Genomic DNA, 23156 nt, shown 5'->3' on the forward strand with positions numbered 1-23156 from the left:
AGACGCTTTATACTATCCAAAAGCATTCAGCACCTACAAGTCATAGATTCACCTGGATATGAAGACCATCTGGCTACCAACCCTTAATGATAGTCAAAGATTCACCCAAAGGGCAATGCATCCTACCTGTTCCTTCAAACATGCCTCACCATTACCACCCATAGAGCATCTTACAATCTGACTTGAGCTGAATATCAAACCAAAGTCCGAGAGGCATCCTTGACATGCCCCAGGAACAGCTGAATAACCACAATCTGCTAACCTTAATGATAACCTTGTCCATTTGTCAGCATACCTTCACCATGACCCGTCTACCCCTAAGTGCTCCATGAGTGACTAAGCAGCGGCTCATCCTCGACCTTGCAGAGGTCCACAAGCAGCACACATGCTTTGTCAACACAACCGACATGCAGTCCTGTTGGGGACGCACCCTGGGGGCCTCCACACCTCGAGAAATAGACTTGACACCACTCTATTCAAGGAAACCAGTGTTGGAGGCAACGGTGGTTAGACTGGCATCTTTTGGCATGATTCCCCTGAGTTTTTGCTTTCTGACCTCCCGGTTTGGACTCTGTTTTTGCTGGCGTAGTGTTTCTGCGCACTTTTCTCACTGCTGATAATTGGTAAAGTGCAAGTGCTCCTGTGGTAAATTGTATTATGGATTGGTGTTTCCATGATTGGATATTTGATTTACTTGTTAGTCCCTAGTAAAGTGCACTGAGTGTGCCAGGGCCTGTGAATCAAATGCTACTAGTGGGCCTGCAGCACTGATTGTGCCACCCATGTTAATAGCCCTGAAAAGGTAACTCAGACCCGCCATTGCGGAGTCTGCGCACAGTTTGTAAATGCCTTGTCGACTTGGCCAGTGCACATAGTTGCCAGTCCCTCACCTTCCCTTTTCTTACATGTCAGCCACCCCTAAGGTAGGCCCAAGGTACCCCTGTGGGCTGGGTGCAGTGTATGTGAAAGGTAGGACATGCCCTGGTGTGTGTGGCATGTCCTGATAGCGAATTACGGCCAATTTCATTTTTCGCTATTGCAAGGCTACCTGTTCCCCATAGGACAGAATAGGGAGTTTGTTTATAACATCTTATAAACATAACTGGCCTGGGGAATTCGGTAGGAAAATAAAGTTTAGTATGCCTGAACTCAGAATCTAAAGATGCATATTTTAGTGAAGGTGATTTTTACATTCTGTGCTTGAAAATAGAAACTTTTAGAAAGTAGGTATTTTCTTGCTCAATCATCCCGTGTGCCTCTGCTGGTATGTGGATTGCCTGTCTGGTTTTGGATGACAGAAGGCTGGGGAGCAGGAGTGGCTCCAGATAGTCTAGGTGGGAAAGGGCTGAATAGACCTGGGCTGCAATTGAGGAAGGGGGAGGAGATTTCCTTGCACCTCAAAGGGCCTGGTCTGCCTCTGACCATGCCGTCTCCACCTCCTGCCAGGAAGTCACACCAGAGAAGGCATTACTGGTTCTGGCTGTGGGCACACACTCTTTGCCTAAGAGATCAAAGGATTTGGGGATATAAATATTGGGGCCCAGACCGCTGAACTTTAGAACTCTTTTGGACCAAGAAGACAGCCAAGAAGAAGAGCCGGAGAAGCTGTGAGGAGGAATTACCACTTTGCTGTGTGCTTTGCTGTGTTGGCCTGCAGTGACTGCTTCTGTTTTGGGCAGTGAAAGGACTGGACTGAACCTTCTGCAATCTACTTTGTGGGTTTCTCCAAGGGCTTGAGGTAGAGCTTGCCCCCTGTTCAAGAAGTCTCAGAAACACCAAAGACTTCAAGCTCTTATGCCCTCAGCACTGGGGACTGTGTGTTTTGTGCTGCAACAGAAGAAAAGCAACCCAACGACGTCTACAATGCCTCTGCCGACTCCGTGTCCTGAAGGCACCGCAGAGGGCACCGCCACAACGCCTCACCGCGACCCTAGTCTCACCAACGATGCCGCTCCATGGCAAAATCGACGCCACTGTTTGGACCGTGGTTCGAGGGCACCGCTCGTAAAGTTACACAACGCACCGCTCTCATCCTGCACCGCAGCCTTGGCCTACCAACGCTGGCGCCATCGACTCCAATTCGTCAGCTGACGCCGCCACCGTGACCTGAGGGTACCGCACGCCACACCGCTGCCTTTTGCACTGCAGCACTCGACGCCAGAGCTCCTGACTCCTACGGAGAGGAGATCGATCTGCAATGCATGTGACTTCGAGGGCTCCGAATACTTCTGCACCAATCTCCGGAACCGACGCCTGTGGACGCCGTGCTTTTGGAAGCTCAACGAGAGGTCGCCGACACCCTGCATTCCTAAAAGGTACTCTTTGTGGGTCTTCCCAACACCGTAGCTGGCCTGTGACACCGCCGTCAGCCAGAACTGTTTGGATCTGTTTGCTCACGATGCCGTGATAGCCCCAAACGGAGCTATCGACATCAAGAAACTGTCTTTCAAGCATATTTTGATAACTGAAGATTTTTAAGAACTGTGTTGTGGATTTTTATCGTTTCTGGTCTTGTCTTAAGTATATAAAAGTATTGGATATTTTTCTGGTGTCCTTTTGTAGTGCTTACACTGTATTAATGTTGGTTATGTGCAAATGCTTTCCACACTGCCTCTAAGATAAGCCTAACTGCTCGTGACAAGCTACCAAGGGGGTGAGCAGGGGTTATTTTACGAGTGTAACTCCCTTATCCTGACTAGAGTGGTGGTTTCTGTCTGGCTTTGGCACATGCCCTAGCCTACTAAAAATCCCATTTCTAACATCGGTGTAGCTACCAGTGGTGCAGCGGCACTGGAGCCCAGAGCTCAGAGGGAGCCCAGTCTGCCTTACACCAGCTGCAGTTATTTTTGGAGCTCACTTGTTAGAATTTTGAAACTTTATCAATCAATCAGTGGTTTATAGAGCGCGCTACTCACCTGTGAGGGTCTCCAGGCGCTGGGGGGGGGGAGGGAAGCAGCTCCGGTCAGTTGAAGAGCCAGGTCTTGAGGTCCTTCCTGAACGTGTGGAGGGTTGGGGAGCAGCAGATGTTGACCGGGAGCTCGTTCCAGGTTTTAACTGCGATGTAGGAGAAAGCTCTCCCGCCGGTTCTGTTTCTGCGGATGCGGGTGACCTCTGCCAGGGCGAGGTCAGCGGAGCGGAGGATCCTCTTGGGTACGTGGAAACATACTCGGTCGTTGAGGTGTTTGGGTCCAATGTTGTTAAGGGATTTGTAAGCGTGGGGAGGAGTTTGATGGTGACCCTCTTCTCGACGGGAGCCAGTGGAGGCTTTGTAGGTGTTGGGTCATATGTTCGGGGTGCGGTGTCCCTAGGACGAGCCTGGCTGCGGCATTCTGGATGGTTTGGAGTTTATGTAGAAGAGTTTTGTTGATTCCGGCGTAGAGGGCGTTGCAGTAGTCTATAGTCTGCTGGTTATGAGTGCGTGGGTGACGGTCTTTCTGCAGTCGGGGTGGATCCATTTGAAGGTCTTACGGAGGATGCGGAGGCAGTTGAAACTGGTGGGCGCGAAGGCGTGGATCTGGCAGTTCATGGAAAGGGAGGAGTCGAGGTGGTCTATCGGGGTGGTTGGGCTATCGAGGGCGGAGGGCCACCAGGTGTTGTCCCAGGCGGAGGTGCAGTGTCCGAGGATGAGGACCTGCTTGAGGGCCTGGAAAGCGTGGAAGCAGGATGGGTATGGAGGGAGTAGAAGATAAGTGAGAAATGTATGGGAAGAAATTGGTTGATAGAATTAGAGGTGTTAAGGATCACAGAGAAAGGAGGTATGGATGAGTAAAAGAAACAATAAAAGACGATAAGAAACTGACCAGAAATAAGAAGTTCAGAGAGAAGGGTAAAATGATAATAAGGAAGAGAGAGAGAGAGAGAGAAAGGAGAGGGGGAAACGAGAGACCGAGCTAAGGGTTGGGGAGAGTGAGAAAGGAAGGAGAAAATCAGTGGAGGATGGCAATAAAGAAAGACAAGGTCACATGGGGAACATGAAGGTCCACGAGTAGAGGTGCAGCTCTGATTAGTGCAGCAGGTGCAGCAACTCTAAGGTCCAGGAGTCTGATTGGCTATTTGCACTCCAATTTTATCTTGGGGAACCGGTGTCTTTGCTTGCAGTATAACTAGGGCTCCCTGTTTTTCCGTTGTTAGTGATTTTTACAGTTAAATACAGACAAAAAACACATTGTGTTTCCTGTCTGTATCTATTTTTAAAAGGAGAAAAGTACAGATAATTTGGCATCTTTTGAGTGACTCTCCATCCTGAGATTTAAGACTTTCAGTCCAAAAGCTGTACATACTGGCAGCATGGGGACTTACAAAACTGAATGAGATTTGCTTAAATTACTGCATCTCAACATGTATTGGTGCTATTATGCTAATTTGTTCATGTGGATATATTATTATATTATTTTTGGCTGTGTACTGTGCTAAAACCTGACAGGCATCAAAGTATGTGTGCACATTTATCTGGTAAATAAATGCGGAAATATACTAGCTATCACCTCATCTGGTCACAAAATGCAAAATAAATATGGATAAACACTAATAAGCTGGCCAGAACATAAATATGGATAAATACAGACGGAAATGTTAAAAAAATAAATACCATAAAACCAGGAGCCCTAATTATTACCAATGATGCCCAGAGTACCTCAGTGTTTGGAGGTAGCCCAAAGGAGGACTTTTGAAGCTCGTCAACAACTTTTCAAGTCCCTCCAAGTCTGTGTTCGGAGAGTGAGGCAACACAATAAAAGTAAGCCTTTTAATGGACTTCTGCAACACCTCTGATGCACTGTTGGCACAGGTGATTTCCAGTGCTCAGCACCGGCACTTAATTATTAACACCGGGCTTGTACCAGTCTGCCACATGGTGGCGCTCTTAAAAATGATTATTGAATGCCGCCCAAGCCTTTCTCATAGCTCTGGGAGCCTAGAGTAGGCTGAATTGTCCCACTTTTAATAATGTGATGATTAGTAATTGTGTTTGTTGGTACTGCCATTGGCAGCGCTGGCAGGGCAATGTGTGGCGCCAGCTGCAAGGGCCTCCTAACGAGAGTCCTGGCACTTCTATTTTTCATTTATTTATGTTTTTACAAATTAAGCACTTCAGTAACCACGAACTGTTCTGAGCATCAGCAAAGTGGACCAACTGTCTACTCTCCGGTCATGATCCTGATGTAATGCCTTCAAAGGCTTCTCAACTTCTCTGCATCAACGCTCGCACCCTGTCCCAGGTCAGGTCCTGATACAGTGTCCCCTTGCAGGCAGCATCCTGTGTCTAACTGTCCACTGCTGGTTGACTTTGAGAATGATCGACTCGTCGTGGTGTCTTGTTTATTTTCCTCTATTTGGACTCTGCCTTTCCTTTGGTTTTAGGAAGGGGTGTAGTGTCCTATGGATGCTTTCTAGAGCAGCCCCATCACAGAGAACTGCGACCGCACACCCCCATGTCACTAGGTCAGGGGACCCAGCTAATACAAGGGAGCTAGAAGGATTTACCCTCACTCCAGCCCGCAGCTCTGTGTTCTATGTGTCTTTCTTTATACCATGATGCATATACCTATGTACCCCGTCAAGCGTCGGCTAGCGAGTGATTGCAGGCGCTTTACTCGGGGGGGGTAGGCTTGAGCCCCCTTAATCTAGCAGGACGAGTCACGCCTGTTCCTCAAACAGTATGCGTCTGCCGCAGGTTAAGGTTTGATTGTACCCCTTCAGGCACAAGCACAAGCATGAGGTGTGCTTGATCTCTGCGTAAGGTGCGCTTGCGCTCCTGCTTGAGGTGTGCCAGTGCCTCGCGCAGTAAGGTGTGTTTCTGCTATAAACGGATATATGACTGAGTCCCAACAGGTACGCGCACAGCTGAGACGTGCACTTGTTCTCTCTGTGTGAGGTGCTTGTGACCCCCAACACGGAAGCCCCAAAAGTGCTTGAGCCTCTGAGAGTGCAGCCAGGTGTTTGGTGGCCTCGTGCGCCTCCCTCCCTGGCACTGCGGGCTCCAGGGCTGCGCGCGTGACCAGCCTCTCCCAGTCTCATGAACCCTCCCTCCTAGTGCCGGGGGCGCGCAGCAAGTCTAGGCTGGGAGCGTCCGGGGGCCGCCTCCGCACACATCAGCGCGGCCGGAGCAGAGGTCGCCCGGGCACCTACCACCTCTCCCCCGGTGTGACCGAGCTCCCACCCGACACCGATATGGCCTGCTGTGGAGAATACCAGGTATGGAAACACCCCCGTCTACTCATGCCCCCTGCTCAGGAGTACTAGTAGGAGCCGCTCCTGCGTAGTACGATTTATAAATAAGTTCTACTTGCTTCTCCAGGCCTTTACTAATCACCCCGGGCGGGGACTGTGCCTACAGTTGGGTCACAAGCTAGCGCCCCGCCCCCTTAACCGTATACACTCTCCACCGATTTAGGAAGGACACTCCTGTTTCTTCAGAGCATGCAGTTCTGTAACTTCTTAAAACTTTCATCCTTCCCCCGATGTGCTTCTATGCAAAAGGGGGGCTAGAGGAAGGGGATGGCGGGCACTACCCCTCCCGATTTCTGTTGCAAGGATGGGTGCGTGTTTCCTTATCTTGACATGTGTGCGTGGAGTTTACGAGCCAGAAAAGAAAAGTCTGCAGTGTTGACCACCACCTGCTGTATAAACAAACACACCTGCTTCTATGCGCACTTTTAAAGGGACCATACAGTGTGCAGAAATATATGTTCTTTTCCCAGTCCTACAAGGCTTTCCTGAATGTTTGATGTCAGTTGGGTTTTGAGCTATGCCACATCATTCCCCGGATTGTTCATTTAAAAACCGGGAACCGACTGTTTTTTATATTTATTGTTTACGATACTTCTTCTAAGATTCACGTCTCCCGCGTGTATTTCAGGCTTTGGTTGAACCTCTTTTGTAACCCGGATACATACATGTTCGAAAATATGATATTCTTGTCAAACCGTTAAACGCTCTCCACTGAGCAATGTGGTGATTTGCAGGTCACGAATTCCGATATTGCTGACCCAATTTCCGGCCTTACTTCAAGCGTGGACATGGGCAGTCAACCCTACATTTACGCTGACGTTGTTTGTGTTCTGCTTTTGAACACAGTTATGCCATGTGGTGTAATTGAGGATTGCTTTGAAAAAGAAATAAATCATATAACGGGAGCACCAAGACAATGTAAAGGGAGAGAATGCGAGTGACCTTTGTTCTATGTTTCTGTGCATGTTTTTTTTGTATGGCAAATTGCATTCTCGAGACAGTCTTGGACCCGAGGATACATCTCTCGCCGGGAAATAGAGCAGAATGCTAGATTTGTATATTGCGGAATTCCAAATAATGCTTCCAAAATTTTGCGTAACTATGCAAAAGTCATTTGTGCAAATTTATCTCGCGCGTAATTATATATAAGTAACGGTCTTCAGGTTGCTACATTCGTAGGATTGTCGGCTGAAAAAACAATACATTTCCTCAAAGTGATAAATAACCAGTTGGCAGGAGATGTCACAGTAATGTGTTGATACAAATTGCACAAATCATTTTAATTGTATGTTTTAACACCTTCCTCTTTCCCTCTTGAAGAGAATCATGGGGGAGGGCCGAGGAGGGGGGAATGTAAGGAAAGGGGGGGGGGGGTTATGCTCCTCATTTTGAACCAGTCAGGTGTGTATGAGAGGGATTACGAAAGAATGGAATGCAGCTCACAAGACATGACCCTTGAGGGGGGGAGTTATTATTGAGGTTATAGAGGCTGGAGAAGAACGTTGACAACTTTACACAAATATTTTTGATTCATAGCTACCTCAGAGTAACACTACGTGGCCCGGAGCTCCAGGGGCTCCCCTCCGGCACTGTGCAAGGACAGGAGCCCCTGGCTTGAGAGCACTTGACTGGGTAGGGGGAGGTGCAGGGCCCCCCTCTCAAGTTGGATGGACACTAACCTTCGTTTTTCAGAAGACTTAAACCTGTCTGGAGTTGCTTGTGTTCCCATTTAGAGGGGGCCTGGGCTGACATTTCGGTCTCGAATGTTCCTAATGGACTCAAATGCAGCATTTCTACCTAACTACCAGTGGCTGAGATTAGTTCAAGCATTCCACCCATCGCTTCTCTGTACCTTACAGCCACAATTTCTGGCCTTTGATGAGGCTCAGCAGAAACTGGTCACATCTAGATGGGTTGCTGCGTTAAAGACCTTTGGGCTGGCCTCTTGTTGGATTAAGGCTGGTACATGCTGGATCAGGGCTGGCCGTCACCTGCTGGTTGCACGCATTCAAGTCCCTCATTACCTTCCCTAATGTATTTTCCACAGGGTCGGACTGAAACAAGAAATAGGCCCGGGCACCAAAATAAAAGTGGCTCCATTAATGAGACAAATGGCTACAAAACAGGAAAACCCGGCCCACCTGGTTCATTGAACTGACCCACAACTGCTATAATAAACAAGCATTGGCATAGCCAATAGGTCTCGCCTTTGGAACCTTATAAGTATTTAGTTATGCAGTACAATATCCTTGGTGCAACAACATCAACTGTTGCATGGCTAAACACTTATAAGGTCCCAAAGGCGAGACCTATTGGCTATGCCAATGCTTGTTTGTGGATTATGCCTGCCATCCTAGCTGTACCCAGGATGTGGAGTTGCGGCCAGTCTGCCAACCTTCGAACCGGTTTCGAGTTTGTGTCGGCTCAACATCTTGAGATTTTGGGCAAATCCTCTCCTCATGCCTTAAAAAACAGAATGACATTGGGTGATGTAACTGGTGCTCATGTAAAGCGCTCCAATACCTTCAGGTCGAGTTCACACCATCTAAACTGGAGAAAAATGCACAAAGAAGTAAAAAAACAAAGCAATAACATCAAAAGGAGACACAGATAGGTAACCATTTAACGGATAATATGTACAAAGTGAACTCAGAAAACCTGGATATATCGCGGCTTCTCCGTTTAAATTGTGTGTTCTGAAACAAATCATTTTTTTCACCAAAGCTCCTTTTTATTCATAAAAGCTTACGAAAGCACTTTCAGATGCGTAACTTCTGAATATCAGCTGTACAAAAACGCACTATGTTTGATTTAGTAGAATCTAATTTGCTTTACAAAATCTGGGCCACATACAGGCTTCACCTGACAACTGTCTTGCCCTTTGGCTCACTAATGTTACATTAACTTGGGAATGTAAGCCCTGCTCACAAGATGCGGCCTAGGGTCTGAATCATTAACTTTGATTTATTTTGCAACTCGGAACAGAAACAGCCCTTGGCCAAATCTTGAGCGTGCCGTTCTTCCTAGAAATTACATTATGCTTCTGACTTTCTTCATTGATGTAAACCTCATCCCGTCCATTCACCTCGGCAAACAACTACACCAGAAACGCCCACACGATGAATGTGGAGGGGACAATCTTGGAACTACACAACGAGTACGTGATTTTCCTCCAAGCATGTTTTATGCAGGTAAGGTCGTTTAGCATGCTTTATGCACTTTCTTAAGATAATGTGCATCTGAAATAGAACACTGTTAAAATGTTGGTCATGGGCAGCTCAGCCTTTTATCCATGCAAGACAGAGAAAAACGGTATCTGGTATGGTGGAGATGGCACCTTTTTTATAAAGCAGCTGTAACAAACCGCAAAACCTGAACTACCCAGCAGTATACAATAAGCATTGGCTCACGGAGAACATCAAAGCGGCCGCGAAAGTGAAAGTGATCGATCAAGCGCGGCGCCCGCGCACATGCACTGTAGCTCTAGGCTGGCCATGGTAGCACTTTTTGGAGCCCTCACAAAAAGTCTAGCCAGACCAGCGCATGCGCTGGGTCAGGCGAGACCTAAAAACGGTCCACACATTGATCTGTCAGAACAGCCCACCGGGCACTACCTGATTGCCCTATAGGCAGTCCGACCCGAATTGTGCAAGGCCCTCTATGTTACAGGCCCTCCCTTTGTCAGATTGCATCAAAGTTATTACCGATGTATAAAACAGGTTAATGCCATATTGTCATAAGTGTGGCAGGAAACGAAAACTTATGCATATCATTTTGCATCCTGAAGTTGGCTTGTTGACATTGGGGCCAATATAGCCATTTTGTAGGAATAATCGTCTCTTGCACTTCTCTGATGATTATCCATACTCGACCCAGGAGCGCTTACTTTGTCCTACATAGTTGCATCAAAAAAGATGTTAAGTCTGTTGACCAAATAAAGCCTGTCGGAGCAAAAATGATTAGCTTGTCACTGCCTAAGTAGATTGTGAGTTAATAAGTACATTTTGGTTCCATGAAACCATCTGCAGAACAAAAACATGTGGTCCCTAGATCCATCAACTGAGCTGCAGCTTAGAGTGAATTTTCATAATGTACTAACCATGCATCAAAAACATATGGAAACATCTAATGAATGAAAAATGTGTGTGAATAAAAGCTATGTATTTTTAAATGTGCCCAAGAGTTTGAGTTTAGGAATGCTGGCTGTTTGTAGCACTCTGAATTTGGGGTTATCCATAATATTGAGTGATTCAGAGGGGATTTTGCAAAATTAATTTTTTTCTGTCACGTAGATTTACAATTGGAAACTAAAAATATAGAGAAATGTAATCAAAAGTAATAAATATTATATGATTCGAGGTTCCCATACTTCTTTTGATAAAGAGTACCCCATTTTTTGGGTGGGCTGATCACCCACCAGTGTAAAGGCTGTAAAATATTATATGGACACAAGATTTTTCCTTTGAATTTCAATCTATCCAGGGAAGTGGGTAGGTGGGTTAGTTAGGCCAGAGTCGCCAGTTCCCAGGCAAACCTTCCAACCCCAGACATATCTGAGAACTAGATAGCCACAAACGTTTAAAGTGGTAGGGTTTGTGTGGATCCCACTATGTTTTCTTACCTTGGATGCCCTGAAAATGTCAAACTTTGACTAAAATCACAGATTTTTCTCACATTTCTTTCAGAGGAAGGTACAAAATCTGCGAGGATTGATTAAGATTCCTCCTAACCAGCATTCCCACTGTTCTGCTTAAAACAGTACCCCACTTTGTATCGTCAGTGACAAGAAAGGACCCAAAGCGCAACATGGAAACATTACTATTTTTCCTTGCAAATTCGCACATTCTGGAGATATGGCTAGCTGTGGTATTTGGGACGGGCTCTGCTGGTACCCACCAAATCCTATAAAACCCAGCTAAGTCTGAAAACTAGACTAGACACATGGGGGAGACCAGAGTTGTGTTGCTTATGTATTTCACTCTGTTTTCTTACCCAGAATGTCCTAAAACATCAACATTTGCTATAATCATAGATTTTTCGCACATTTCTGTGAGGGAAATGTTTTGGAATATGTAGAGAATTATGAAATTGATGCCACTCAGCGTTCCCATGCTTCTCCAGATAAAAAAAATCCCATCTGTGTGGGTGGGCCAATTACTGGCAATGGGAACTAGTCAAAGCTTAGACCATGTGAATACAATGTAGTGTCAAAGTGGTCATAGCATGGTTACAAATTTGGTCTGCTCCAGTGATGTGTGTTAGGTCCACATGCACATGAGGCCAGGCAGCATTATTTTTTGGGAGAAAAGTGGGAATGTAGACTGACCATTTGTTAGAAGTGTCTGAGTTTTCTGTCACATAAATACGATGAAAATAGCGTTTCTGATCAAGACTTTGATGTTCCCAGGAAATTCTGGATAAGTAAACTTGTGGAAGTCCAAGCAAGACTCACTAACGAGATTTCCCCTCCATTTTTTGCCCGGTAGTCTGATGAGCTTTACTCTCCTCTGGGTTGGTAGATTAGGGCATTTACCCCCTATCGGCTCATCCTAGGGCCGGTCAAACAACCCACCAGAGCATGAAGGGAAACAAACTGTGAAATAAAATGTGTTGTGAAGCTTACCTATCCTAGAACTGGATTGCAGCCTCCAGCCCCACACAAGTAATCTTTCAGCCCCCTTAGGGTGAAGATTGGAGGGTTCACCTCCTATCTTCCAGACCAGGGGGCAGATAGTCCGCTAGACACACAGGTTGGTGTCATAAAAAGGAGTGGTATGGGGCATTGGCCTGCCTTGGCTTTGGGTCCTACCCCTGTACACCAGTTAGTTATTCTTCCATACAGGGGAGGCAGATTTGAGAAGTTACCCATCACTGCTGGGCCATCTCTCAAAACTGGACCCAAAGAAATCTAGATTTGTTTAAATTTCCTCTCACTTGTCACGGGCCTGGTGTCTACTTGGCTTTTGCCTCTTAGGATGGGAAGATAGGGGGCAAAACGCCAATATGTCCCCAGTGGCACGGACAGAGTGTATGTGTACTAGTGGTGGGATAGTTGGCCCAATGTCAGGATGCGCTGGTTTCAACCTACTCTTTTTATGGGATGGACAGATTGGGGATCTCACCCCCTCTTCCATCACCCTCCACAGATGACTGGAAAAGAGTGAATATCCTGTGTGGAGACGAGGAGCAAAGGCCATGCCTAGGGACCACCCCCCCTCTCCACGTTAAATCCATCCCTGGTGGCTACAGGGTGGATCTCTACTCGAGAACTTTCCTCTTGTGGCAGGCCGCAGCAGAGAGAGGGTGCCATTGGAAAGGTGTAATTTTCCCTTTTCAAGCAGTATCTCTTGTTTTGTGCTTGGTCTTTGTGGGAGCCTGACCTACGCCCACAGCACTGATCTTATTAAAACAGCTTTTCCCTTTCCGCTCGAGGTGGGGGCAACAAATCAAAATCCCTCTGATCAAGCACCATAAGGATTTCCTACCTTTAGTAGGACAGCATGTTCATGCCCTCTGCACTCAAAAGGTAGTGAGCAGAATGTGAACATCACATTCTCTGCATTAAAGGGGTTAACTCATAACTACAATAAATTTAATATTCTCACTATAAAAGCCGAAAAGTGCAAGCATCTCCAGGATTTCTTTTTTTAATTTGGGTGAAAATCCACTGTTTTCCATATTGCACAGCTATGATCAGTAACTGCAGAGGATTAAGAACTCGTTACTTAAAAACAAACATTATATTAGCTTTACGATTCTTAATTGTGAGGGTCATGGCCATACAGGCTACAGGACAGTCTCAGTCTCTGAGCTTCGCTAGCTGCCCACATTTGCCAAGTCTTCTCACATCTCAAGTTGGGCCTTTGACTCCTCACTGTCCCAGGTGGTGGCGGGCACTGTGAGGGTAGCGCAAGACCTCGAAGAATCCAAGTTGTGACAGTTGAGCTGGTGAGATATCTCACAGTCACTCTCCCTGACATACAGAGCGAGGATGGAAGGCACTATCTTTGAGCATTGAAAGAGGCTGTTATTGATATCCTTTAGAGGACCCTGGCCTGGTTGGATCTACAAGATTTAGGGGCTGTTCTTGGATGGTGCCACTTCCTAAAACCACAGGCGGGAGGATGTTTGTGCGGATGCCGGAGGTGCTTAGCTCTCGAGGCCCATATTCAGGAGCACCACCTCTCTTCCAATTGGACACACCTGCTTGCCTTGCTGCTCACTGGGTGAGCTGGAGAGCTTCTGCCTATTATCCAACCTGGGGAAGATTGACTTAGCATTTTGAGCCACTTGCCATGCTGAGCCCTCGCCAAGAAGCCACTGAGTTATACTGCATTGAAGGAAGAAGTGCCAGTGAGTGCCTGTGTGAGGTACTGGTAAGAGACAAAAAAGCACTTGCAGGCACCACAGGGCTGTGCTGAAATACAGCAACTGGGCGCCCCAACCTTGTAGGACATTTTAGGAGGAGATTCCTGATGCCAGCAGGAGGAGGTTCTGAGTGGTTTCAGAGGGATGTTGTGAAAGCCCTCTTTGCCTCAATGGAAAAAGTGGACAATACATTCAATAAAGTGGGAAGGGATGGTGGCTTTTGAAATAATTGTGGGATACATGGAGAGAAAGGTGACTGACTTTGGTAAGGAGATGACTAAGGTTGACACTAAGATTTTCCAAATGGAGTCTGCAAAAGCAGGGTTAGAGCAGACCGTAGGAGACCTTCCGGCAGTTGGAAGGTGAACCATATGTAGAGAGAGTGACAAGAATGCTTACACCTGGTAGGAAAAACAATGTGGGGAATGTAGTGTTCATGCTCAGAAAAGAAAGGGTGTGCGAAAAAGGCAGTTGTGATGTTGGCAGATTTAATAGAATAATGATTTTTCAGATGCAAAAAGGAAGTTGATGGATGTCCCCTGATCACAGCTCAGAATCACTTGAAAAGCAGCAGAAGGGATAACTTAACATTCACAGAGAGCTAACGTCTTTTAGGGATGCAGGTTTCTGTCATTTCTCCAGTCTTGTGAGGTTGTGTTATGGAGAGAAGACTTTCTTGATTCCTCAGCTGGAGACAGTGGTCAACTATTTGAGGCTGAAATCATATAAGAAAAGGCTGTAGTTGGCCCTGTTATGTGGAAGAGTGGTGTGAAAATCTATGCATGAAAAAACTCACATGTGATGTAATTGGCTGTGGACAGCTATGATTGGGGGCAGGTTTAACCCCTTCAGCGTGGCACGGATTACCGCGCTGTGCTGAAGGGTTCTCGCGCGGGCGGGGCCGTGACGGAGCGGTTCCGTCATGCGCACAGCACGACCGACGCGCATGACGGAACCGCTCCGTCACAAGCATCGAAAGGGTTAAGGACTCCCTGCAATGTTTTTTTTTTAGAACATATTTTATTTGTCAAAAAACACGTAAAAGGCGGAGTTCTGTAACCCAGAGACTTTAAGTAGCATCAATAAACATCATCCTGACTGACATTTTTCCATATACGAGGAGGACTGAAAGGGCATTACAATCGAATCAGAGCAAAAAGAAAACTAAACAAAGAATATACAACCCCCCCCCACCACCCCCATCGCACTGTCGACCATTCAGGAGCAGCATGTACAGTCAAAGCAACTTGCCTATGCTCACTGTGTGCCGTGTCCAATAAGCTTCGAACCCACCACATGTGTAAGAAAGACATCCAGGAGAAAAAGGAGGAAATTAAAGCTGGTCTGAGCTCCGGGTAGGGGCCACTTCTAGATCTAAACCACGATAGTCTGCCCAGCGCTTCCATATTTTGTAGTGTTTACGAGGACACCCCCTCGCCATAAAGATGGGAGCCTCCAATCCCATACAGAAGTCTAGGCCATTCTTCCATGCAGAGACGGAGGGCGTCACTGTTGCCTTCCAAGCCCTGGCAATGTCTCGTTTGGCTAGAGTAAAACCTAGGAGCATAAGATGGTGTTTATAAACATTGCCCCATACCTTCCATGACATGCACGAGAATCAATTTGGGCGAGCAGGGAAGATCCCACCACAGAACTTCTGAAAGGCAGGTTAAGACCTCTCTCCAGAACCGCACCAGCACGGATCAGTGCCATACGGTATGGAGCAAAGTTCCTTCGTCATGCACGCAACGAAGACACACTGGGGAATCCACCAAGCCCACCCTACACAGCCTGACCCTGGTATAATACACCCTATGGAGGTATTTAAACTGGATGAGCCGAAGGTTCATTGCAATGGCCGCCCCGCGCGGGGAGGCCAGGGCCTCTGTCCAATCTTCCTCCTCCATCGGGCCCACATCTCCCTCCCAAGCATCCCGGAGATGCTACAGGGACGGGGAGCTATGTGTGATCAGGGACTCGTAAATTTTGGAGATCATGTGGTTTTGCAGATCCCCCATGAACACCTTTGCTTCCACCGGACTGAACTCTGCCAGCACCGCCAGTCCCTCCAAACTAGGAGTGATGGCATGCCGGAATTGCAAATATTTAAAGAATTGAGTTCTTGGCATTTGAATATCTTTTTGCATGTCGTGAAATGGTTTCAGCATGGGTCCCCGCATAACGTCCCCCAAGGAAGAAATCCTGATCGCATCCCAATCACGGAAGCCGGGCAGAGCCGCCAGCTGTGGCAAGCGTCCATTGTGCCATAGAGGGGTCTCCCGAGTCAGGCTATTCCACCAGCCCATCCTCTGTATAGCCTGCCTCCAAATCTGAAAAACAAGCTGTGTGGCAGACGGCAGGGAATGCCGCAGTGGCGCTGAGTATAGGATCGTGTGTAAGGTATGATCACCCATACACTGCCGCTCAACCGCATACGCTGGATCCGATCTATCCCCGTACCACCTTTCGTTGAGGATCAAAAGGTGTGAGTCCATATAAGACGAAAGAATGTCAGAGGTCGCCAACCCTCCACAGTACGTAGACTGGAAACAGGTGTGTAGAGCCACCCTAGCCGCCCGTCACCAGGGCCAGACTGGCCGTAGCGGGCACCGGGCTATCCCCCAGTGCGCCGCACGGGTGGGGGCCGGTTTTGGGCCCCTGAGGGCCGTTTTTGTTACAGGGCCGTTTTTGCAGCATAGCTGCAAAACCGGCCCTGTAACAAAATCAGCCGGAAACCGGCCCTGGTAAAGAGCTCGGTGGCACCCCCCTGGGGGGAGGGGGTGGGCGTGGGGGCGGCCGAGCACCTTGCCAGGGCCGATTGTGGCTCCCAGTCCGGCCCTGCCCGCCACCCCATAGGAACTGGCCCAAGGTCGTATTAATCTGATGGAACCATCTAGGGGGAATAGGATACGGATGATTCTGCAGCTGGTAGAGTAAGCGCGGAAGAGAAACCATCTTGAAGATGGCCGAGGAACCGTAGATAGACACGGTCATGTGGGACCAAGTCCTAATATCCTCGCGCACCCTATCCCACACCGGCACCAAGTCGCACTTTTCTATTTTAGAAAAATATATTGTTTCAGTATTCATAACATTTATTTGCAAACCTCAATCTGGGTTTGTGAACTCCCCAACAAAAATGGGGAATATTTTATTTTTGCATGCACACTCTGTAGGATTCTCCATACATACTTAGCTTCTCCGGTTTCCCCATTATGCCACTCGAAGAATCTTTTCAGAACACAGACTTGGGACCTGGCATCCTTTTATTGACCACCAAAACTAACATTTTCAGTTGCTACCAGCCAGTCAGATCATCTGGATTCATAGAACATCTGTGGATCTGTGAACTGAAGCTCAAGGTATAGAACTGATTAGCCGTTTGAAGCCTTGTTGACACACTCTTGTAATGCCAATATCTCAAAAAACCACTGACCGGATTTACACCAAACAAAAAAAGGTTCTATTCTGTGTGAGATTCTAACTTCTTGCCAGCTTTGGTATTCACCAGGCGACAAAGTGCAGCTGAGGTAAAAAAATATTGTCAGAGCTTGAAAAGACACTTGACCTTTTTTTCACTCCTGAACTCATATGTGTGAAACTTGGAATGCTGATATGTAGCAACTTGTGCTAATGAACTGCAAATTTTGTGCAGATTTGTGAAATCATGTCAAAGTTATCAGAAAACCAAAAACTGCCTTGTCAAAGAAAAATGTGTTTCAAGCATAACTACGCACAGTTGCTTTCACGGACAAGTAACATGTAAAACAGGTATACAACGGTATATGGCGGACAAGGTAATCTCTAAACTCTAATTCAGGCTATTGGCTCCTTCAGGCAGTGTTTTTTATTTGATTTCTTTTTTGCAGTTTTATTTACCGCGAACCTGACTCGAGGGCATTAAATCGCTGGATTACGGTACACACATTTTTAGGTCTCGGCTAGCGAAGGCTGCGCTTGCGCAGTCTCGCTCGCGAGATTTAATGACTTGGAGAAGAGGGGCTTGAACCCACCCCTCTTCTCCCCTCTTCTCCATTGGCTGGCCTCTTGAATGCTGGCCAGCCATTGGAGAAGAGGTTAGTCTCTCCGAACAGGCCCCGTCCTTTTCGGATTCGGGGGCGTGTTTTTTGCAACTTTTCTCATTATCTCCTCCAGCCAATGGCAAGAGGAGAGAAAAGAAAAACAAGTCCCCGAATCCGGAAACGCCGCTGCCTTTCTCCGAGGCATTTCTGCTTCTCCTCGGAGAAAGGCAGTGGTGTGCTCGTCCTCTCCCCAACTCCTTTCCGGAACAAAAGAATCTAATGCATGAATGAAATCGTCAGGCTACAATGAAATTCACGCACAACCATAGTTACAACAGGGTGCAAGCTGTTAGTTTTTTTTTTTGAGATATGAGGCTGTGTGAAGGTTCATAATGCGCGTGCGCGGACTCGGGTTCTCAGAGAACTGACTGTCCGATGGTTTTACTCGGCGTGCGCGTGAGTGGTAAGGGCCTCAGATAGGCAGCTGTGTGGGGGCTCACACCGCAATGAAATTCACGCACAACCATAGTTACAACAGGGTGCAAGCTGGTAGTTTTTTTTTTGAGATATGAGGCTGTGTGAAGGTTCATAATGCGCGTGCGCAGACTCGGGTTCTCAGAGAACTGACTGTCCGATGGTTTTACTCGGCGTGCGCGTGAGTGGTCAGGGCCTCAGATAGGCGGCTGTGTGGGGGCTCACACAGCGCGTGAGTGAATAAGGCCTCAAACAGATGCTATGTAATGGTTTTTACACTGCGCGCGAACGAATTGGACCTCAGAGAGGTGGCTGTGTGAGGGATCACACTGCACGTGAATGAACAGGGCGGGTCTCTCTAGTGGCTGTCTGGCTAAATAATCAAACCGCGCTTCTGTACAAGGAGTTTACTTCCTGCAGTAACTTGACAACAGTTACGGACAGCGAGCGCCCTGGGGAGCCGTTCCGCTATGACATCTGTGAGAGAACGCTCCATGCCTTACTCTCATCAAGAGATCCCTCTTCACCGGCGAAATCCTCTCGGCTGTGGTCCCTCATTGGTTTCCTGTGGCGGCCTTCCAAAGCAATGCCCGATGGCACCATTGTGAGGCCTCCACTGATGCTGTCCACAAAACTGTCCCCTCTACAGCTCAACCCGGGACTGCTCTCAGACCACCGCTTGCTTCCCTTTCCAGGCGCCCGGGTGGGATTGTGAATAGTTGGTGGCCTGCATTGCGGTTATGGCTCCTCAATGTACCCCCCACCCAATCTTTGGGGCAGCTCTTTTCCTATTCTGCTGCAGGCCGCCTCTCGGGGGCCTACCGGCGTTCTGAACTAACGCCAATGATTGTAACCCGCCAGCCGTGTGGCTGGGCTAGGCGTGCCCCTCACACACGTGTTTCCAATTCTGGAGTCAGGTGTTATTCAGCACAAGCCTAAAACGGCCTCCCCTTCCCTCGCCAGGTTGGGAGGAAGGCCCCAGTCTCGAGCGGAAATGGCTTTTCTCATTTCAAATACCACATGTCGTCGTATAACTGTTGTACGTTAGGGTGCCTGGAAATACTTTCCTTGTCTCTCCACTTCACATTTTCGTCTCATCAAAAGGAGGCTAGTTTGGAGCCTGCTCAGTACAGGATGTCCTTCCTGTTTAGCCGTGAAATACGAGTGCCTAGTCCCACCGTCGGGTGCAGGCAGGGCTTTGCGTAACGGTGATCTGCAACAAACACCTGCCCCAAGCAGGAAATGCGGGAAGGGGAAACGATCAGGATTCAGACACTCTGGACCTGGATATAGAGCACGAGTGCCACACTGGCACCGAGGTTGGAATAAAAAGAGCAGATGCCAGAATAAAAGGTGTCACCTCAAAATGTGCAAATCCCGCCACCTAAGATCCCGCCCAAGCAGTGTCTCAGACACTCCATTGTTATTCATTTGTCTGATGCACAGATGGGTGCTGACGTCTTTTCTAACGTTATTAACTAGATCGTACCTTTAAAGGAACTTCCAGTCATTCAGTAAAACGCACTGATCTCCACGGTGGTATCCAGGCGCTGAACCGAAATACATCAGAGCGAGGATCCATGAATGTGCTATTTTCGGGTCTGTCTGTTTGGGTCTTAAACCCTCTTGTGACGTCATTCTTTCTTTAAAGGGGGACTGAGCTCAGGGTCAGCAGCTACAAGAAAGTATTTTATCGACAGCACAGTGGAGGGGCCTTTGTACATGGGTGACTAATTGAAGCACGTCATTAACATAACATGTTAATGAGGCCTCGCTGTTGTTTCACCCCTTCTAAGAGCCCCTGCAGCTCCACTCTGCCTAGATTCAGCCCCCCCACCCCCGAAATCCGCGCCACTCTGCCTACTGTTTAAAGATTCAGCCCCCCCCCCCCGAAATGTTTGCTTAGCCCCCCCCCCCCCCCCGAAATTTGGCTCTAGTTGCGCCTCTGACACAGGGTGATTACGTGATTTGCCCAGACTCGCAGGATCATGAACAGAACAGAGGCCAGAATTTTATCCGACCCCACAATTCCAAAGTCGGCACCTCTAGCTGTTAGGCCACGTCTGATCTTTTCCTGTTGTTTGGTTGCTGTGTAGCCTGTGGCTTGTGTTAGTGTGGTTTGTTTACTATATAAAGTACCTTCAGACAGGCCCGCCTCCCATAGAGCGGTGAGCACACTTGTTTATATTCGTGAGTGACGTACGCAGCGTGCTTACGTGCTTCTCTGTCTGTGAATGACCCCGGTCTCTGCTGTGGAATGTGGAGTGGAACGCCCTGAGGCCATTAGTTGACATCTGCTAGTGCAGTCTTCCGCTGCTTAGTTTCGTTTAGTTGCATTCCTGGTGAAGGGCCAAAACAAATGCACAGTGTGCGAATTTCGCATACTTTATTGCAAGAATTGCTATAAATCATAGGCATTGAGCTGGGTGGCTTTCTTGTTCAGGACAGTGGATTAAGATGCAAATGCCCGTGTTCCCGTACTGCTGTTCTGCAGGCTTTTTTGGCGTAGCGCCCTAATAGACCCAATACTGCGTTAAGGAACTAGAAACCATAACAACATTCCAGAAACATCTTTCTAGACGGCTAGGAATATTGCATCAAATTCACCGAGCCTAAGTGGAAACTGATTTCATGGAAGATGAGGACCTGGGAGAGAGGGGGCAGACCATACTGAGACCATTATGAGTGTGAAAAAGGCCGCACATTACAATACCATACCTGGCAACTGCCTTACAAAACAAAAAACATTGCTCTACATCTGATAACTGACCCGTCCCCACCCCTAGGATCCCCTCAACGTCCCCCCACTCTGCCATTACCATATTAACAACATTACAATGTATTGCAGTTAAAAATATGCACTTCTATGAAACCAACATCCTATACCTGACTTTCTGTAATTGTACATAACAAAAACGTCTATAACTGAACCTTAAACTACCTGTCTACCCTTCCCCTGTTAGCAACTTCCAACGTTAACCAAAAACTTCTGCCAACCCTGCCCAACTTTCTAACACCCCACCAAGCACCTTTTCTAAGCGACAATACACATAAAAAACCCTTGCACACCTGTCCCAATCATAGCTAGCTGGGAAAAAACCTTGCATAAAGTAACCAACCCCTTAAAATACAATTGAAATTTTGGGACGTGGAGGGGAGTTTTTCTACCAACTACTCTACGCTCCCAGCCACCAGTTCACCAAACCTAAAATGGTGGATGGGAGTCCCAATGGCTGGCACTTATACCTTGGGCTACTATTGGGCTACACCAGCGTAGCTCAAAAGTTAACAAAATGATGGCACCCCGGCCTGCCCTGCACTCCCAAACTGCCCAGGGGGCAGACCTCCCTTCGCCTAGCTGCCCCCCAAACCCCCATTGGGAGAGAGGGGGCAGACCATATTGAGACCATTTTGAGTGTGAAAAAGGCCGCTTTATTAAAACAGGTGCACATTACAATACCATACCTGTCAACTGCCTTACAAAACTAAAAACCCCGCCCGCCTCTAGATCCCCTCAACATGCTCCCACCCTGCCATTACCATATTAACAACATTACAATGTATTGCAGTTAAACTATGCACTTCTATTAAATCAACATCCTATACCTGCCTTTCTGAAACTGTAAATAACAAAAACGTCTATAACTGAACCTTAAACTACCTGCCTACCCTTCCCCTGCCCCTGTTACCAACTTCCAAAGCTAACCAAAAACTTCTGCCAAGCCTGGCCAACTTTCCAAAACCCTGCCACTCAGAAAAAGGGGGGGAGTGTCGACTAACGCCTTTTTCTGCCCCCCCCCCTTTCCTGGCTTACTCCAAGGCCTTTCTGCTTATATGCCTCTGCACATTTAAATTCCTGGCCAAAACCTCCCTGACCTCCAGAAGGTACAGATTCATGCCAAGCCTGGAAAGGTGTACACCATCTCCTCTAAATAATTCAACTGCATCAAAGCGTATTTCCATGTGGGAAATCCTGCCAAAACCCAAACCCCTGCAAAAAAGTGCCATCTCCGTATTTAAATTCCGCCTGGCTCTATCCACAGCACCTGGGTTAACCGCTCCCCGCCATTCTTTACGAGGTACAAACTCAGTCCATAGGACAAAACAACCTGCCCACTGTTCCTTAATCAAAGCCAAATCTCTTTTCATGCACCGCATTAAGACAACCCCCTTTTCTTTGCACAAAACGTTCTCACCCAGGTGTAACAACAGAATATCAGGGCACCTGCAGCCCACCATCAAACCATTTAAACAAGGAACCAACTCTTTCCAGCACATGCCCCCTTTGCCTTTCCACAAAACCTTAAACAAGCGTTTGTTAAATCCCAAATTTTGCCCGAAACAACTGTGGCGCGCCTGTACTTGGGCCCATTTTATGAACAAGCGCCCCACAACCCAAATAGTCATCTCCTCTGCCTGAGTGCCGTACACAGAAACTGAAATGAGAAAGATCAGCATATGTTTCAAACATTGTTAACCACCATGCGCGCAGCCCCATCCTCCCTTCTGATGTAGCGCCTGTAACAGTCCAATGACCAGCGCCCCAATCGCATAATATCTTCTTTCCCCCAACCTCTGTTACTTGCTTCTGATGCTGCCCCAATGCAGAAGGAGTGGATCCCTAAACTTGCTCCGTCTACCCCCATGTGTTTTAAGGCTTTCCTCAATACTGCCAGCAGCAGATACGTCATTACTCTGTCCCCGTTAGCATGTCTGAATACTGCTCCGCCTGCATGACCTGAGGCAGCAAACCACCGTGCCGCCCATCTAAGTGGGCAAGTTAAAGTAGGGTCGGCTGCCTGTAGCATCACCCATTTTCCCAGCCCCCTCTGATCTGTTTTGGACCAGCTCAACCATATCTGCACACCCGACCTGGTCGGGACCACGTCCTGCCAAGTTACCCCCGTCCCTTTTATTACCCAGCATCTCTGATACCCTAAACGCCCCAAAGAACATCCACACATTCAGAGTTGTAAACAAACATGTCTCAAACCCTTCTTTGCAAATCTCTGGCAGTACCGCCAGCACCTGACTCAGCCTCCGCCAAGACAGTGGCTTCCTCTT

At 47.7% G+C, this 23156-nt stretch overlaps 1 protein-coding gene across 1 annotated transcript in view; it reads left to right on the top strand.

The window, feature by feature from the left end:
- Positions 1-5808: 5808 nt before the first annotated feature.
- The window catches only part of SLC44A3 (solute carrier family 44 member 3), a 459235-nt gene continuing 441887 nt past the window's right edge, over positions 5809-23156 (top strand). Inside the window, exon 1 of the mRNA XM_085601492.1 lies at positions 5809-6192. Coding sequence (XP_085457618.1) covers positions 6169-6192 — 24 coding nt within the window. The 5' untranslated portion in view covers positions 5809-6168. The remainder of the gene's footprint in view (positions 6193-23156) is intronic.

This window comes from Triturus cristatus, chromosome 4_2, assembly GCF_964204655.1.
Source record: "Triturus cristatus chromosome 4_2, aTriCri1.1, whole genome shotgun sequence".
Taxonomy (NCBI): Eukaryota; Metazoa; Chordata; class Amphibia; order Caudata; family Salamandridae; genus Triturus; species Triturus cristatus.